Raw genomic sequence first — 19,004 nt, 5'->3', positions numbered from 1 at the left:
GGAAACTTGCCGAAATGATTATCTAACTTGAGATATTTTGGGTTTTTATACATCAATAATCAAAATTAGGTTATGATCCTGTAAATTGATTTTTTTTACATATGTCGACGTATGCCGAATACGTAAGCATTTCCTAGTGTTATCAACATTTTTCAGTATGATATATATCTACAGCTTCAGCTATCATATTAGCATTTAGACAAAATGTGGCTAAAAGAAAAGGAAAAAAAAAAAAAAAAAACTAAGTTACAGTATCAAAAACACAATTTTAACTATTTGAAGAATCGAAACCTAAAATATTTAGAGAGGATGAATTCTCCGTTTTTCTTATAGAGTAGGTATCTTATGAGATGATTTCACGAATCTTTATCTGTGACACGGGACAACCCTATCGATATTCACAATAAAAAGTAATACTCTTAGCATAAAAAATAATATTTTTCATGGATATGACCCAAATAAGATATCTGCCTCACAAAATACGACCCATGAGACCGTCTCACACAAGTTTTTGTCTTTCTTATATGATACATAAAGCATACGAGTCTTATAGTTTAGAATTTGATATCATGCATTGTATATATTTTTAGATGAACAAAATTGTTCTTTTTCATAATTATATATAATGTTTAATATTTTCCTGAAACCAATCTCTATTATGATATGTAATTCACTTAGATACAGAGTCAAATTTAACTAGAAGATAATTTGTTTCAATCTTATATATAGTTCAGTGACCATGCATATCAATGTAATACAAAATATTATTACTATAAAATAAAACGTAGTAAATTTAAAATTGCTATGCAGTGTGTATTAATTGATCAAGAGGTTAGGAGTGTATAACGTACCGTACAATATCGAAATTAAATACCGTATATGGTACCAAAAATTACTGTTTAATAAAATTTTATACCAATATCATACAAAAATTTTCGTTATACCGAAATTGTACTGTATATCGAAATTTCGGTACAATATCGATATATATCGTTTTATACCAAAAAACTTTATATTTTAAAAATTTTATAATTATAATTATAAATTTATTGTTTAAAAATATTATATATTTTTAAATTTATATGTTTTGGTATTTAGGTATTCTGGTATATATCAAAATTTTCAAATTTCATACCGATATTATGCCGAAAAATTTGGTACCATATATATGTGTGTGTGTGTCAATGGACTCAATCTAAATTAAATACACATTTAAGACTAATCTAGTTAATTACTTATTTATATTATAATTATAATTATACTAATCAGAAATGTATTTCAGATTCATTTTAAGTTCCATTGTAATTGGTATAATTATGGTGTAAATAAATAATAAATTAATTTGAGTTTCTTTGTTTAAGTTATTTAACAATTAAATTAAATTTTAAATCCATGTAAATAAATAATAAATTAATTTGAGTTTCTTTGTTTAAGTTATTTAACAATTAAATTAAATTTTAAATCCATGATTTAAAATTTAATTTAATTGTTAAATAACTTAAACAAAGAAACTCAAATTAATTTATTATTTATTTACACATTTAAAATGACTCAATCAAAATACAGCCACAAAGTTCCAATTATTCGTCTGTGTAAAAACATATCAACAAAAAAAGGCCAAATTCATTATACATACCTATGCTCCCAAACTAAGTACAAGAAATGTTCCTCTGCAGTTGACTATATTACTCTTTACAAATGAACTGAGGTGCCAGAATGCGGGATTAAGTGTAATATCAGACAACATGGCTAAGAGGGCCGATACCCAATTCATCTTCGATATCATCTGTTTCTTCAAAAAGTCTGAGGAACCGTGCCTGCTCTTGCTGCCTCTTTCTTTTCTGCCAGTATTTGTATGCGCCTACCAAGCCAGCGATACTCACAGAAGAAACTACAGCAATAATAGCCGCAGTTACAGCCCAATGCATCCCAGTTGAATCTTCTTTCGGCCTGGAGGAATTATCTGAAACTGGCATACAAACGTTGAAACCAACAATTTATTTGATTGCAAAATGATATATTGATATGATTGTGTCAATAACAGGTTAACTAAACATTTGATTCAAGACGCACCATTTCCATGAGGGGTACATTCTGGACACAGAAATGTTGCATTGAGTTCTTTGTCTTTGAAATGAGTATATTTGCTATCAGGCTTAGTGAAATCAGAAGCACAAAATTCCCACTCGTCGAATGTATCATCTGATAAAGCATCCTTCTCATAGAATCCACATCGTTTACACTTTATACCAGGAAGTTCTGTCAGAGGCTGGAAAGAAAATAAGCATGTTCAATTTTGCATCCAAAGGTGCACATTCCATTTGCACCAGATAAACCATTTGATGATTGATACAACGTGCAAATTTCTAAACTTAGCGTCAGTGACCAAATTGGAGAAAATGAGGCATTGAGAGATACGTGTGTAATATAATCAAGGTCACCAAAACTCAGGAAGAAATTCTTTAGCAGAACTGCTTATTTCATGTGACTATCACAAAAACAGTAATTATTGGAAGCTTTAATTTATGGATAATGGAAGATGGAAGAGACCAAAAACATGAAAAGAACTGTTTGAGGACAAAATGCTTATTCTATTTAGCAAAAATAATAGATGAACCATCAGCAGTAATTCCATGAAAACAGAGAATGAGTCAAACTGACAGATAAGAAAACATTATACTGTATGCACTACCTCTCCAGTTCTTCAACAAGAGCATTTTAACCGAGTTAACAATATGTCTAATTTTTTTTAAGACATTGCTACAGGGTTTTCCCGCATATAATTCACAACGAAACAATAATCAGACTGCAACCACAAGAGAGATCATGGACTAGAATTTTACACCTTCCCATTCCCTTAAACCTCGTAAACCATTTTTTAAGAATCATATTCATTACTTTACCTGCCAAGACTCCACACCTTTAAAGGTGTAGACTACATGCTTTTCCTTCACATCTGGTAAAACTGTCCTGTTCTCCCCATTGCACCGAAAGTAGACTGCTGGCTTCATGGGAAGCCATTCATGGGTTGTAAATATCTCGATAGAATCAAGTGTGACTACTGCAGCCGGTATCAACACTGAAGACAACCAACACAAGGCGAGAGAATGAAAAAATTACCATCAACTCACACGAATAACTTCATGATATCAACATAACACCAGTCAGAATCATCTCAAGAACACTTGATTGGTTACAAAAACAAGGATCGAGATTCAAAATCCAAAATATTCAGCTCTTTCGGTGACTAACACTCACCAATTCATTATGTGCAAAAAAAAAAAACAACTGGCAAACAATCTGTTCCCCGAATAGATCTTCAATCTCTGTGATTCCATCATAATCTCAAACATTTCAATCAGCTTTAGCACACAACTCGCAAATCCTAACAATCTATTGGACTCGTAAATTATTAAATTTTATTTCAAAGAACCACTCTTCACACAAATTACCACCTTCAAGCACAAATTCAATCAATTTTTCTCACATTCATATGCTGATTATCACATAAAAATTTCAAAATAAATTCACCTGGAAAGCAGCTGAGAATAATCGAACATAGAAAAAGCAACAGGCGACGAACCCTAGCCATATGCACAGAATCTTCGCCGCCTCCGATCAAAGAGAAAGCAATCAATATCAATTATCAATCGCTTTTCGATCGGAGAAATTCTTATTTCCCCAGGCAGATCAAAAGCTAGCTTGAAGAACGAGTAATCGGGAGAGCACAGAATCTGGTTCGCGCGTTTTTCAACGGTCTTCGGCGTTTGTGCGGTTCGTTATTAAGGTTGTACCAAACACAACCTAACATAGGTTTGGGTGTTTTGTTCTAAACAAATTGATCGCTTAAAAATACGGCCGAAGTCTTCGCATATAAAAAGTATTTTTATTAAAAAAATCTCTATTATTTTAAATTTATTGTTTTTTTAGTAGTTCACGAATCTTTATCTGTGAGACGGTCAATCTTATCTATATTCACAATAAAAAGTAATATTTTTAGCTTAAAAAGTAATATTTTTTCATGAATGACTCAAATAAGATATTTGTCTCACAAAATACGATCCGTGAGACCGTCTCACAGAGGTTTTTTGCTTTTTTTTATATTGATCATCTAAAAAAATTATAAAAGTCTAAATATACATACATAATATTTTAGTAATTTTAAAAACTGAAAAATTGATTGAATATGATAATTATGACGAGTTACAAATTTACTATAAAATATTTTATGTAGTTTCTTATTAAATGAAAATGAAATAATTTTGTAATTTGAGTCGAATATTTTTGATAGTTAAAACAGAATATTTTTTTCGTGAGACTAAAAAAACACTCTCGAAGATATTATACGATGAGTAAATTTCCTCGAATCTTCGTCTTTGTGAAACTTCAAGTTGCTTACTCAAATGTTCATTTGTCATTTTATGCTCCGTCCGGTCTCAGTAGGAAAAGTAGAGATTATATAATTCTATTTAGAAATTTTCCCAGAAAATGCACCATTGTATTACATATAATTTGTACGTACAATTCATGAAATCCAAGATACTGCCGGAATATAACACACACACACATATATCAATCAGAAACGAACACTTTAGTCTGTAACTGGTAAGCTTTGGCAAAGAAGGAAGGCCAGCATAGGTACATCGACACAATACTGCCCATGGTTGAAGCATCAATCAGCATATTAGTCACCACAATATGCAGCTGAATGGCCTCCAGCGGTGACACTCCGTCCATTGTAAGTCCTGTCATCGCCCCCGGAAGCGTTATCAGCCCTAATATTTCGCATTGTCCAGAACCGGAGACAGGGCAAGTATCAGCGCCCTTTTCACCTGCTGCAGCGCCGCCTGACCAGGAGTCGCCCCCAGCGCCAGGGCCATCTCTAACTGCATACAAGAAGAATAAAAAGATAGTTAAACTAGCATTGTTTAGTAGTAAAATATTCTTTAAATTGTAAATAATAATTACATGTTGTTTGTTACAGAAGGGACTTTACCAAGTTCGATTGTGTCTTTATATCATCCCGGAGTTTTTTCATGGCACCATCGATAACTGTCGTTGAACTATGGTGTGCTGTCGTTGAGCCACCAAATTTATATCCTACTTTCTAAATAAAATTAGTATAATGGTGAGTATGGTCGAATCTACAAGGAACGGATGATGATTTCTTTCGAGTAAAATGTAAATACAGGGGGGGATTTTGGGATATGAATTTAATAAAATATTAAACTAAATTTATCCAAGAAAAGAAAACAATAAATTTAAATGTTAATTAATCAAATAGAATAAAGTGAAGAATTTAATATGTTAGGATCGTTTGGGTGATTGAAATTGTTCAGAAAGAGGGTTGAATAAACACTTTGCGATTTTCGAAGTTTTTCGAAAGTGTTGAATCAGTTTAGTGATAACTGAATTCGATAATCTTGTTGTCAATGTCGATCAGTTAACTTTAAAGTGCGAAAACAAATTGAATGACAGATTGAATACTTGAAAGATAAACAACACAAATATTCTGGATGTTCGGAGTCTTCAAATACTCCGACGTCACCCCTTCTATGTCAAGGATATGATATTTACTAAAAGACTTTGATTAATTACAGTAACTGTAATAACCTACTTCAGTTTGGTCTTAACACTGCCACATTGAAACTCTTAGTATCTTTACAACTTTTGTCAGTACGCAACTGATATGCATGCTAAGCACAACTGATCTTAAAGATCGAATATAATGACAATACATGTTTGTGCTAGTGCTTGAAATATAGCCTGAAAGCTATAAATATATATGATAAACGTAAGCTTCTTCTAACTGATCTTCAAAAGCTTTTTCTTAGTGCGCACGGCTGGATTCCATTTGAATAAGCTTGTCGTGTTTTACAAACTGATTGATTCCTAACTGATGTTCTGAACTGGTCAGTTGAATTGATCTTGAATTGGTTTGGTGAAACCAGTTGGTTCATCAGTTGAACTGATTTCACCGCTTCAGTTGAACTGGTCAGCTGGGCTCTTCATCAGATGGACGGGCTTATGAAATTCTTCTGTTGAACTGCCTATCAGCTGAACAATCAGTTAAACTGATCTTTTGATATATAAGTTGAACTGATTCAGTTTGGGTAATCAATTGCCGCTTTCAGTTTTGGCTCGATAACTAATCAGTTCGAATCCTGATCAGTTCTAGTTTCTGCGCACTTATAAAAAGTTATTAGAAACAAAATAAAAAGTTTTGTTAACATCAAAATCAAGATTGCGAACATGAAACGTTCCAATAATCTCCCTCTTTTTGATAATAACAAAACTTGAACGATTAAAAAAATTTAAAAATTTAAAATTTAAAATTTAATTGATTACATATTTCTAAGAGCATTTGGGATGTGATACAAAATTGTCTAGGGATGAGGAAGAACATGCGATCACCAACTACCATTCTCAAGGCATTTCGAAGTCTTTACGGTGGCAACTCCACACTAGCAAGAAATGAGATTAAAGGCCTTGGCGGCTATAGTATATCATGTGTGGAATTTGCATAACAAAGTCATGTTTGAGAATCTGCAACCGAACATCGAAGACATAATCAAGAGGATTCAGATTCACGTTTTTCGTTGTTTACCCAACGCATCTAATAATGTAATTGTACTATCGTAGCTTATTGTGATTGATTCTCTTATTATTTGCATTATGATTATCTCCTGGGGATGTCCAATATATTTCTAATTCTGATTATTTTTTATCAAATTTAATGGAAGTAATATTTCATTAAAAAAAATGAAACCAAATGTTGAACTATCGACTCGTCTTTCTCCACAAATATCTAGAACTTTTTAAGCACGCACCATATCAATATATTATTACATGACATAACATATATATATATAATGAAAATTATCTTTTCTAGAAAAAATATATATATGAAATCTTTGTTACATCGTATTGTTTAGTACGGTTTTCGACAAATATTTATTGGAAAATAGCTTTTTCATAACAAAACAAATTAAACCGAACATACCTCTACTTTTGCAATCTTAAATAAAATATGCTTATGTGAATCATATATGCGATTATTGAAATTCTTAAATCCCAGTTCTGAGCAATAAAACTGGACCAATCCTGAATATTATATTGAAACTGACGGATTTAGATCGTTATTAAATTCAAAATTAAAACCGACTTAAATTTGATCGATCCAAATTGGGATCATTTTTTAATGATCGTGTACATTAATAAGTGCTTTATCAAATTAATTACAAAAATTAAATATATTATTGGCTCCATTCAAATCAATTTTCAAGCAATCTGAACTCATTCAACATTAATGTAGAAATTAGTTCAACCCAAAATCGATGTAACTGATTTCGAATTAAACTTAATTAGACTACATCGATTTCTGTACGGAACCGAAAAATATATATTATATATCATATCAAAATTACGATATTAAAAATATTTATATCGAAAATTTTGATATAACGAGACTCGGTATGGTATCAATATATATTGTTTTATTTAAAAAGACCTTATTTTTTAAAAAAATTAATTTTATTATTTAAAATATTATATAACTTTTAATTTATATATATTATTTCGATATTTTGTTATATATCGAAATTTTTAAATTTTATATTTTTATCGTATTGAAAATTTTGATACCAATATAATGTCAATACTAAAAATTTTGATAAATTAAATATATATATTTATTTAGTAAGATAACCTCGATATAATAACCAAGATCCGGTAGCGGTAACCATCCTGTCCATACATCAATTTATAAGAAAACTGAGGGATAGATTATAATTACCAATGTTTTAGGGGCCAGATTGTAATTCATTTTTCAGGAGTGCTGGGCATTTTGCAAAACCCCAGCTTTCTTCGTGTATTTTCAGGGCTCGTTGCTCCAAAAATTCGAACAAAAATGAGTTTACTCAGTCAAGCCGCCGCGAAATGGAGCCGGGTGATCAATGTGGCTCGTCAAATCCAAGCTGCGCCGCCGATTTTTTCCATCTCGCCGAAGCTTTTCTCCACCGATTCCACCGAGCCGAGCCAGGGTCCCTCTATTGATCAGTTTCTAAATCCACCCCGAGGTCCAATTTTTTCATTTTAATTTTATGTCACCCCCAATAGTTAATGTTTTGTGATGTTGTACTCTTTCTGAATTTGGGGTTTAGGGTTTTACGATTGGTCGATGTTGGATGTTTTTCTTTTAACTTATTGCTGGATATAGTTTACCTGATAAACCAATCATCGATTCATTAGTCTATTTGTGCTTGGGTCACAAATTAATGTAGTAGGAAAGGGATAAAAATTTGAAGTGATTGGTGGTAAGAAGAGCTTAGATGAACTTTAGTTGAGCTGTAAATTTATGTTAAGCTGCGTCTGATTAACGTACAGCTAAAAATTGATGTCATTGGACAAACAAATTACCAACAATTTCTTTGATTCTTATTTGGATATGCTAAATTATCTTTTGAGTTGATTTGTCTGGGTTGACTTATTGATGATTAATAGCTGCTTTTTTCAGGTTTGATTTATGGGAGAATAACTAGTATCACAAAGTATACGACCAAGAATGATATTATCAATATGCTCGATGAAAGTGACTTGAGTCCTGACAAGCTCAAAGTTGAATACAATCGCAGTTATCTTCCATTGTCAATGTAAATATTCTCCTTTCCTTGTTATGCGAGAAAAGATTTGAACTTTGAAACGAAGAAAGATGGTAAAGTTCTTCATAGATTTTATGTCTGTTGAGTGTACAATGCATTATCCTTGTTCTTGTCTTTTGTTTTGTCTGAAAAATAAATATCTAGTTCCATTTAGACTTTGTAGCTGGGCCCTTGAGTAGCTTTACATTATTTTCTCACCCCCAATTGGCAATTCCCAACAAAGGCGCTAAGAATTTTTTCTCCAAGATGGTTTCTTGATTTAATTGCTCATGTAAAATTTAACATATGTCCTCTTAGGAAACACATCTTTACATAGAAATCATTTGATGGACGAAGGGATTGAAATAATTAGTTACCGCTATACTATTGGTCCGTTGTAGGATGGTTGAGTTCTCCTCTCCATCAGCTTATGACTCTGCTATAAGGGCGATCAATCGGAAGGGTCGTTTGTTTAATCTGGCAAGGGTAAATGCTTTCATATTTTTGCAACTTCATCTATTGCATTCATATTTCTTCGATTTTTTATTCCTTTGTGAACCTGGTTCCAGGCCGATAGAGCTCAATGGGATGCTATTGCTCCTTATGATGGAAAAGCGGTATGATACATTTTAAAAAGATCAACCAAATTCCATGACTAAATATATAACTCAATTACTGTTACTATGACAAGATACTCATACAACTGATGGTTAATTTTCACAAAAAAAAACAAAAGATTTTGCTTCAGGGAATCCCTAGCACTGCACTGCCTGATGACGTCGAACGCTTCCTTTCTGGTTGTCACTATGATTCATCTTCCATTTCAATGCCTCCCAGGTTAATACTGGAATCTCAATCTTGTTCCATGGGGAGAAAAAACACATAAAAATTTGTACTTTATTGGCTGCACATCTCTCCTTGTCAAACTTTTCTTGGATATAATTTTCTTGTTATTGCTGCAGATCAACACTCCGAGGCCCTGTTAAAACAGTACTTGTGCGCTTCTCGTCTCAGACGTTAGCTGCGCATGCCTATATCACAAAGAACCGAGGGTTTTGTCTCAATAATCAAATCTCGGTGAAAGTTCTTCATTAGCTTTTTTTCCTCTGATTGTTTTCATGTTTTTAGAAGTTCAAATTCCAGTGTGTTGGCAATGCTTTGAGATGATAGCTTTTTCTTGAGGCAGAAAGCAAAAGGAGTTGATACACTTTGGTGTTAGAAAAATACATGCTCGTGTATGAACCTTCCTTTTCCATTATTTGATTTTGTTGAGTAGAGCAAGTTACTTTTTCTAGATCAGATTTCTGAAGCGTGTAAGGTGTATATTGCCTTAAATTTTACTCTAGAAATATGTTATTATCAGGGGCGTAAATAATAAATGTGGCGCAATGCTGAAATTACATGGTTTTCAAATTGAAACATATAAACATAGTTTGACTCGTGGTATGAATGTTCTAATCTATCGGCGGTTGATTGGCCCAGGCTATTGTTTAATCGAATCATGTATCTACTTTAATAGTGTTATTTATACTCTATTTTTTCATTTTTTACACACGCTCCATTTTTATGAGTAAATTTTATATATTAATTGGAGTGTAATTTATGAGTAACATAAATGGAAGTGTTATAAATTAATATTAACCATCTTGTTTATGTTATTTATGTGATTACCCTGCAAGGGCACATATTTATGGACTTCTGTGGAATATGACAGAGTTCGTTTTTGTGATTTCCCTGCAAGTTTGTTCATTTTTGTAGAGACAAAATTAAAAGTGAAAATAATTGATTTACGGATATTATGGATTTGGACGATACCAAACCTACAAAAAAATGAAGTTTGACCAAGATAATTCGACATATGATCATAACCCTATGATCATGGTAAAGTAGGGAACCATATGCATCACAAGAATTAATATGTTGCGATACTTGCATTCAACCATTTATCCTTCTTTCTATATATGCTTGCCTTCAATGTCATTTTCATCTCCATCAACGATGCTTACAACTACTCTCAAAGTGGTGATCAGTCCTTTTGCACTAGAGCTCAGCACATGGAGTACTAGGAAAAGCCTGTGTTCCTCGTTCCTCTGCTCGTACTGTAACCTTCCTGGAAATGAATTAAGTTATTATGATTTGATCAAAATTAGAGATATTGAATGCTTATCCATCAAACATGAGTCACACAGGCAGCATGTTCTATTATACCATTTCAAGTTCACATTCGGATATCTTCATAGCAGAACATGGAATTGTTGTTTTGTTACTCTTGGCCATTTTCAGTATGTTTACACTTGTGTCGATTGTGATTTCACAATAGATGCACTTTCATTGTGCTTTTCTACCGAAACGGGTGAAGCACAAATTTGACAGACATCCGCTCCATTTGATCACTGCTAGTATCATTATGGACACGACCAACTCTTCTGGACAACTACTTATGTGAATTTGCACTGTGGTTGCGAAGAATGCGACAATTTCTTTCATATGATCAAATGCATCCCCTCCGTTTGATCTCACTCAAAAGTCAAGTTTGGGAATTCCATCTCAGTTGGATGCCACCCTCACCGAGTGATCTTTGGCCGAATGCTTGGTTATGGAAGCCAAACCTGTGGGTATTGCAAGAAAACGATGCATGGGTTCGTAGATGCATGATATGGCTTTTCATTGCTAAAAATGTGATTTTTTGAACTATGCGGAGATATGTACTGCGAGAGAGACTGATACTGAAGGGAAGTGATTTGTAAATTTTTGTTGAACATTTAAATATGTATTTATATAATTACCCTTGGACTCGATTTTTGTTGGCTGTGTTATATGTTAAATATGTTATCTATATTAATACTTCGACATACCCAAAATAAACTTCAATTGCCTAAAATGATGGTCGGTCATTCAGTGAAAATAACCAAATCTATATACCAGCACTGTATTTATTATTATATTGTAATACATAATATGCAAGTGTAATTATTTGTATATTCACGACAAAATTAACAATATTAAAATACAAATTTTTTTATTAATGATAAAAGATTCTTGTAAAATTATTTTTTAGAATTATTAATTTTAATATAAGGTTTTAAATTTTGCACACTTAAAAAAAAAGAATTGCTTAATAGACAAAAAATATTTATTGCCAAATTTGTCAATAAAGCCTGGGAACCTCTTGTGCAACTATACATTGATAATCCAGAGAGAGCGACGCGCACTGAAAACGAGAGGCATTAAATAAACAAATTGTGGGGAAATAAATTGTTTCTTTCTTTAATTATTCAAATAAATAAAAATATCCTGCAGCACCTTGAATTTTTATTTATTTTTAAAATATTTATTTAATTTCTCTGTCTCTTGGCTCTCCATGGAGATCATGATCCGGATCTGAGACAGGCAGCAGTCTGATTCTCTGTATACAATTTCTTCTTGTCATGAAATTCAATTACTGGATTTTTTTTTTTATTGTCCTTAGTTTTTGATCCCTCCGTTTGTTGCAGGAACAAACTGTCACCATCAAATCTTTAATGGGTTTTTACAGCTAAGCTAGTTGTTATGAGGGAGGTGACACAATACTATGAAAGGTCCACATATTTGACCCCCGGGTACAAGGTGAATCCCTCCATATTCACAAGATAAGGCTTTCGTTCTTGTTTGGAGACAAGTTTTCTGGGTATAATTTGCCCATACCCCTTTGCTTTCCTTTTGTTTTCCGTCTTTTGTTTGTTTTGTTTGGTGGATATTGATGGTGTCCAGAGCTTGTAGTGCTGGTGGGTATACATATTTGAGGATTGGGATTGTGCGTTTGGAACATAAGCGAGAGTTGGAGTTAAGATTGGGATGGACGGGCATGTTAGCTGGTTCTTTTGGATAATATTGATGTATTAAAGGTGTTTGAGGATATGTTTGTGTGAGTATATCAAGTGTTTGTGTTGGGGATAATCTTGAGATTTTTTTTCTTTTCTTAGTGGATCATCTGGACTTAAGTTTGTGTGAAGTGATATTTTGTATCAAGATATTGGTGTATAAAAATGGTGAAGCCTTGTTGGAAGCCTTTAGTTGAGGGTGATGGAGGTAGGAGAGGAGATCCAAACGGCAGGGCCGATGGGCTTTTGTGGTATAAAGATTTGGGACGTCATGTAAATGGTGAATTTTCAATGGCAAGCATTCAGGCTAATGGTTTGATGGAGGATCAAAGCCAGCTTGAATCTGGGCCGTTGAGTTCACTTGATTTAGGACCTTATGGAACTTTTGTTGGAATCTATGACGGACATGGAGGTCCAGAGACGTCTCGATTTGTAAACGAAAGGCTATTCCCCAATCTCAAGAGTATGTCTCTCGTGCTTTGATTCCTACAACAACGTTCATGAATCTTGGCAATTATTTGTACAGTTATTTATCTTTCCAGTTTATTGTTTAGAATTTACTTTTCCTTGAGAATAAAATTAGCTCAATACATTCTTATGACAGAATATATATCCGAGCATAAACAGATTACTGCAATTGTTATCAAAAAGGCTTTCTTGGAAACCGAGGAAGAGTTTATTTCTCTAGTGAGGCAGCAATGGCCTATTAAACCACAAATTGCTTCAGTGGGATCATGTTGTCTGGTAGGGGTGATATGTAATGGGCTCCTACATATAGCAAATGCTGGCGACTCCAGTGTCGTGTTAGGCAGGGCAGATAACACTGCTCAAGCTGTCACAGCTATTCAATTATCAACAGAGCACAATGCGAAATTTGAATCTGTTAGGAACGAGTTACAATCATTGCATCCTGAAGATCCCAGTATCGTGGTTCTGAAGCACAAAGTTTGGCGTGTGAAGGGCATCATACAGGTAATCTCTTGAACTTTCTTGCCTTTTCCGTATCTTCTCGCAGTTGTAAACTAAAAGCACATAAGATTTTATCAAAATATACTTAAGATCAAATCTCATCATCTTGCTCCCGTGTCGGGAGCTAAAATTACTCAGATTGTTCCATCTGGTTGTCTATATAACACGATGATCAAAATAATACACATGGACTGCTATCTTGTTATAAAATTTAAGTTTCAGCATTACCATCACTGATGATAATGCGATTCTACAAATCATTTGACTAAACTGATGTCATTCCAGGTGTCAAGATCCATAGGAGACGCCTATCTTAAGAATGCAGAATTCAACAAAGAACCACTCTTGGCAAGATTTAGGATACCTGGATCCTTCGCCAAGCCGATTCTTAATCCAGAGCCATCAATATTTGTACACAGCCTAAGTCCTAAAGATCGGTTTCTCATATTTGCGTCAGACGGCTTGTGGGAGCATCTTAGTAACCAGGAAGCCGTCGATATTGTCAATAGTTCCAACCGTAACGTAAGCCCTTTTGCTGTTATGCATATACAGTAAAAAAATCTCTATAATCATGTTGTTAGAACAAAGTGATTTCAACAGCTTTGACATTTTCTTGGTTGTGTTTATTCATCACCAGGGTATTGCCAAAAGACTTGTTAAGGCTGCACTTCGTGTTGCAGCCAAGAAAAGGGAGATGCGTTACTCAGACTTGAAGAAGATTGATAGAGGTGTGCGGAGACATTTCCATGATGATATTACCGTCGTCGTGGTTTTTTTAGATGCTACTTCAAAGCAAACGCCATCTCGGTGTTCTAGTGTTTCAATAAGGGGAGGAGGGAGAGATGTTTCTTCCGTTAACTCTAAAATTGTATGATTTTAAACGTTTCTCATCAAAATTTTTTGGATGTTGGGTGCAGACCAAATATAAAGGTTAGTGGCGGTCATCCTTGTGGAAAATTTTACATTTATAAAGTTTGGTTTCGAATGAATATATGAAATTTTCACCACAACTCTAGTACCTTAGATTTGATTCTTCGACGTATCCATACTGGGAATGTACAGGTTTTTGTAGTGATGAGCATTTCGCAGTTCGGGTTACTTTTGTTCTTTTACCTCTGATTCCCTTCGTCACGTCAATACTATTGTTTTATCTTTTAGATTTTCATTGTCTCCTTAAAATATATATGATGGGATGCTCGTCATGTGTCATGATAATTGTCTGACATGTTTGGTAAGTTCAAAAGTTCGTGTTAAAAAAAAAAAGTTCGATAATGTCATGTGAATATTAAGCTTCTAAAAAGCACGAAGTCTGTAGAAGTGTGAGATCGAAGCTTCAAGCTTTTCAATGTTAATCAGGATTGATACGAGCTTAAAAGTTTTTTTTTATATGTTTTAAATTTAAACTATATTTTTAATTATCTCAAACAAATAAATAAAATAAATATTGCATAAATATTATATATGTAAAAGTAATGCATTGATTATTTTGTCATATTTCAGTTAAATCTATTTTATCATTCATTTTTTCTCCAATATCATCAAATACAAACTCAACTTAATTGTACTCTAACATTGGCATTAATATCTATTGTAGGTTGTAAAATATCAATAATTACAGCATATTTATCATTCCTACACTCTGTCTGAGATTGTACATTGCTAGTATTACTTATTAGTATAATTTATAATTTATGTTTTTCTTCTTCTTGTTCATCAATCCTGCTTTAAAAAAACTCACACTTAAGCGTTATTTAGCACGATTCTATGTTGCTAGCATCACTTACTAATAAATTTGCAAATTTATGTTTCATCTTCTTATTCATCAATTTTGTTTTTGTTTCAAAAGTCCAACTTAACTATATTTAATGACGCTTAATATAGTCGACCTATGTTTGACCTATTTTACAACATTTAACCAAAGCAAAGCGTTTTAGATAAGCTTAAATACGCTTAAGCGACACTTAATTAAGTTTTTTAGAACACTGATAAATATCATGTAACAAAGTGTTTTAAAAAACAAACACAAATGAAATGTGTGCTGTATTCCGAACTTTTTAAATTGAACTTGCATTATTTTAAATCATGGGAACTTAAAAAATAGTTTGGCTCAAGATTTGGATTGTAATAAATTTATTGTGTAAAAAAATTTGTGAATCAAACTATCTACAGGCTACGATACACATGAGTAATGAGAAATAAAAATTTCGAGTGAAATTATAAATTGGTTTTCTTAGCACAAAAAAAAAAGTTACATATGAAAAGCCTGGTTTGGATTTCAAATCCATAATACAAATCTATTCCGAGCAATATTCAAATCCATAATCTTCAATTTAACGTATTCTCTAACTTAACTAAGAAATACAACATAAATGACCAATTATTGAAGTAATTCTCGATCCATTCATCTGTAAGACAGTGTTTGGTAGCATGGATTCAGGAGGATTGTGTTCATTTTTTCATAGTAATCCAACATTTGGCTCATTTTTTGTTAATCTCAGCCTATATACTCTCCAATGGACTAGACTGTATTACATTGATTAAAATAAACTCATGGCTGGGCCCAATATCATTAATCATTGAATCTGTGTCGATGAATCTCATAATACCAAATTATAGAACTATGGAAGCCTTGTGTAAGAAAAGTGAATATTGTATTTTTGGTTTTATATATTTGTATTTTTGCGATTTTGGTCATCAATATTATCAAATTTCAATCTTAGTCATGTGTTTTTCATTTTTTAACAATTTTAATCATTTTCATGAAAAATTACGACGTGTCACTATGCACGTCATCCCCTTATCGACACCACATTAGTATCACATCAATGTTACGTCGGGAAAAAATTAGAATGACTAAAAAAAATATAACGAACTAAAATTAAATTTTAACGACATAGTTATAATCCCCAAGCCTTTGCAAATCCGAAGACATGTGAACATTTTGTATTTACTAAAATTAAAAATGTTTCTAATGCTCAACGAGTTATAGATCCAATCCAAATTAGACACATCAGATTTTAAAGTGAGTGAAAAGTAGACGGATCCAAAATTTTTTTGCAAGACAATAGAATTAATAATGTTTCTAATGCTCAACGAGTTATAGGTCTCATCCAAAATTGGACATGTCAGATTTTTAAGTGAGTGAGAGCATACGGATCCAATATTCTCTTGCAAGACAAATCCTATATTTGATCAAGCTCGTCCTGCACTCGCATGTTGCCATCCTCATTGAACGAGATGGAGCTTTTGGTATCCCAGTTTTGCGGACAATTTTTTTTCTAGTTGTAGAATCAGAGAGTAAAAAATGCATTCCGACTTGTATTAATCAATGAAGAAGGTCTATATATTTGTCAACACTTGTGTATAACTTACCTACGGATAAACGACTAGCGAGCTAATTATCACACTAAATAATGGGAATTCTAAAGCTTTCTTCAATATGGGCTATAAATGTCTTGATAGCCATATCTTGGAAAGTAAAGGAAACAACATTGACGAAGGTAACGGTTTAGTGAATATGTCGGCTAACTGGTGTTGGGAACGAATAGGTATGATTTTTTCTGCTTATGCATTTTATGCATAAATTTGTTGATGACGTTCCCCGAATTCTTATTTTTACTTTATGATCTTGATATTTTTGAGATTGGTTTTATGATGTAAGGTTGTATGTCAATTACGAGTGCCCATTTTGCCAGCGTGTGTGGATTGTCAGGAATATCAAGGTTAGCTGATCAATCTTACTCTGTTGTGTCCTCATTCCCATTTATCTGTTGTTCCTTTTCTTGATGTGCAGAAGATATAACAAGCGTTGCGGAAAATAATAATCATTTGTGGGCTGATTTTGTTTTTCAGGGTTTACAAGACAAGATTAAATTGGTCGCTATTCACCTTCAAGACAAACCCGCTTGGTTCAAGGAGAAAGTATGTCCTGAAAATAAGGTAATTTTGTCTTCTTTTGAGTGCTTATAATATAGAATAAGCTAGCACTAAACACCCCAAACAACTAATATATGTAAGATGATTATATTTTAGGTTTTATTATTTACAGTTGAAATGCTCCATGTTGTACGAGTAACACAATTGATCCCTCATCTTATCAATGCTGGATAATTTCTATCTGGCTGTGTTTCTTTTTTAAAATCCTGATGGTGATATATTTATTTCTATGAAGTAAATTGCGGGCAGTTTTCTACTGTTCAACTGGATTTATAACAATTATCTCAAGTAAGACCAAAAATAATTTTGCTGTTTGTGAAATATGACAGGCTGAATTCATCTAACTTGTAAACATTAAGGAGGCAAATCGGGTGCATGAATCCAAATTATCGGTCAGCAACAAGTTTCTTATCAAAAAAAAAAAAAAATTTATCAGTCGGCAAAGTTCATATGTACAAAATATGTGAACGTTACCGCCATAAATTAAAATTGTGATGTCCAATGCTTACAACAGCAAGAATCAAACTTGTTCCCCTCATAGAATTGAGGATCAAATTCGTTTTAGTAGTGAACTTTAGGGATCAGAAATATATGGATTCCAGTGTTTTAATGTGAGAGTGCTCCATGAAACATTATTGTCTTCTACCAACCAAAGGGTATATTCAAAGGTAAAACTTTGGTTGTCTAAAGTTCTATTTGCCTTTATCTTGTTCTTCACTTGTCTTTTTTAGGTTCCGGCATTGGAGCACAATGGCAAAGTCCTTGGGGAAAGCTTGGATCTGATCAAATACATAGATTCTAGCTTTGAAGGACCATCCTTATTACCCAATGTATGTTCAAATTTAACGTGCCTTCTGTATTGCAATCTCTTCTACTTCCCTTTCTTGTGCCGATTCGGTTTATGAAAACTTGATGTTATACATTATAGGATCCCAACAAGCTGAACTTAGCTGAAGAGATGATTAGTTACTTGGACACTTTCTTGAAAAAAGTGTTTGGGTCATTTAGAGGAATCCAGCCTGCGGAAGAAGCTGGTGAGCTTTGACTTTGTAAAATTTCCTTCATGTCGTGATATCTGGCTTTGGTAATCGGAACTCGGAAGATATAATTTTACCATATCTATCATGATTTTCAGGTGGTGAATTCGATTATTTGGAGAAGTCTCTTGAAAAATTTGATGATGGACCATTCTTTCTTGGTCAATTCAGTCAGGTTAGTGAGTTATTGGCATAGCAATTGCCATTCTTAGTTTGCTCATTCTAGATCTTGGATTCGCCATAGTTTACAGAAGCATGATTTCGGAGTTAATCCTCAATGTGTTTGTTTCTCGGTATGTTTCAGGTGGATGCTGCTTATGTTCCATTTATTGAAAGGTTTCAGATCTATTTACTTGAAGTGTGGAACTATGATATTACATCAGGCCGGCCAAAATTAGCAGCATATATACAGGTACGTGATTATATATCATAGTCAAATTGAGCTCCAGTAATGTTTTAATCGAGCTTTGCTCAACTAGCAACCCTTCGATCGAACTCAAATTACTAGACATGTGGCATGAGCTATTTGTATAGCTTATGATATTTGAGTAGCATCGAACTGC

At 33.2% G+C, this 19,004-nt stretch overlaps 4 protein-coding genes across 6 annotated transcripts in view; 3 read left to right on the top strand and 1 right to left on the bottom strand.

The window, feature by feature from the left end:
* The window catches only part of LOC142544105 (glutathione S-transferase L1-like), a 32,966-nt gene that overhangs the window by 13,245 nt on the left and 717 nt on the right, over positions 1 to 19,004 (top strand). Inside the window, exons 3-8 of the mRNA XM_075651186.1 lie at positions 17,129 to 17,190; positions 17,321 to 17,407; positions 18,136 to 18,234; positions 18,333 to 18,438; positions 18,540 to 18,616; positions 18,746 to 18,853. Of these exons, the coding sequence (XP_075507301.1) occupies positions 17,129 to 17,190; positions 17,321 to 17,407; positions 18,136 to 18,234; positions 18,333 to 18,438; positions 18,540 to 18,616; positions 18,746 to 18,853 (539 nt within the window). The remainder of the gene's footprint in view (positions 1 to 17,128; positions 17,191 to 17,320; positions 17,408 to 18,135; positions 18,235 to 18,332; positions 18,439 to 18,539; positions 18,617 to 18,745; positions 18,854 to 19,004) is intronic.
* LOC142546351 (uncharacterized) lies at positions 1,581 to 3,837 on the bottom strand. 2 transcript variants are annotated; one of them, XM_075654028.1, is made up of 4 exons: positions 3,532 to 3,837; positions 2,904 to 3,079; positions 2,074 to 2,269; positions 1,581 to 1,963 (listed from the first exon to the last, which is right to left on the bottom strand). In XM_075654028.1, exons 1-4 carry the CDS (start codon positions 3,590 to 3,592, stop codon positions 1,737 to 1,739), a joined length of 660 nt encoding a protein of 219 aa, XP_075510143.1. In that variant the 5' UTR covers positions 3,593 to 3,837; the 3' UTR covers positions 1,581 to 1,736. The 2 variants fall into 2 exon arrangements, with proteins under 2 accessions (XP_075510143.1, XP_075510142.1); XM_075654027.1 differs by having other exon boundaries at positions 1,581 to 1,969; positions 3,532 to 3,832.
* On the top strand, positions 7,798 to 9,897 carry LOC142546350 (uncharacterized). The gene is made up of 6 exons (XM_075654026.1): positions 7,798 to 8,078; positions 8,516 to 8,651; positions 9,041 to 9,125; positions 9,209 to 9,256; positions 9,376 to 9,476; positions 9,602 to 9,897. Exons 1-6 carry the CDS (start codon positions 7,910 to 7,912, stop codon positions 9,732 to 9,734), a joined length of 672 nt encoding a protein of 223 aa, XP_075510141.1. The 5' UTR covers positions 7,798 to 7,909; the 3' UTR covers positions 9,735 to 9,897.
* LOC142546349 (putative protein phosphatase 2C 38) lies at positions 11,901 to 14,580 on the top strand. Of its 2 annotated transcripts, XM_075654023.1 has the most exons (5): positions 11,901 to 12,047; positions 12,134 to 12,962; positions 13,104 to 13,471; positions 13,754 to 13,990; positions 14,106 to 14,580. In XM_075654023.1, exons 2-5 carry the CDS (start codon positions 12,665 to 12,667, stop codon positions 14,340 to 14,342), a joined length of 1,140 nt encoding a protein of 379 aa, XP_075510138.1. In that variant the 5' UTR covers positions 11,901 to 12,047; positions 12,134 to 12,664; the 3' UTR covers positions 14,343 to 14,580. The 2 variants fall into 2 exon arrangements, with proteins under 2 accessions (XP_075510138.1, XP_075510137.1); XM_075654022.1 differs by having other exon boundaries at positions 11,908 to 12,962.

This window comes from Primulina tabacum, chromosome 5 (assembly GCF_025594145.1).
Source record: "Primulina tabacum isolate GXHZ01 chromosome 5, ASM2559414v2, whole genome shotgun sequence".
Lineage (NCBI taxonomy): Eukaryota > Viridiplantae > Streptophyta > Magnoliopsida > Lamiales > Gesneriaceae > Primulina > Primulina tabacum.
Note: the sequence above shows the minus strand (reverse complement) of the source record. Positions and strands in the feature narration are given on the sequence as shown.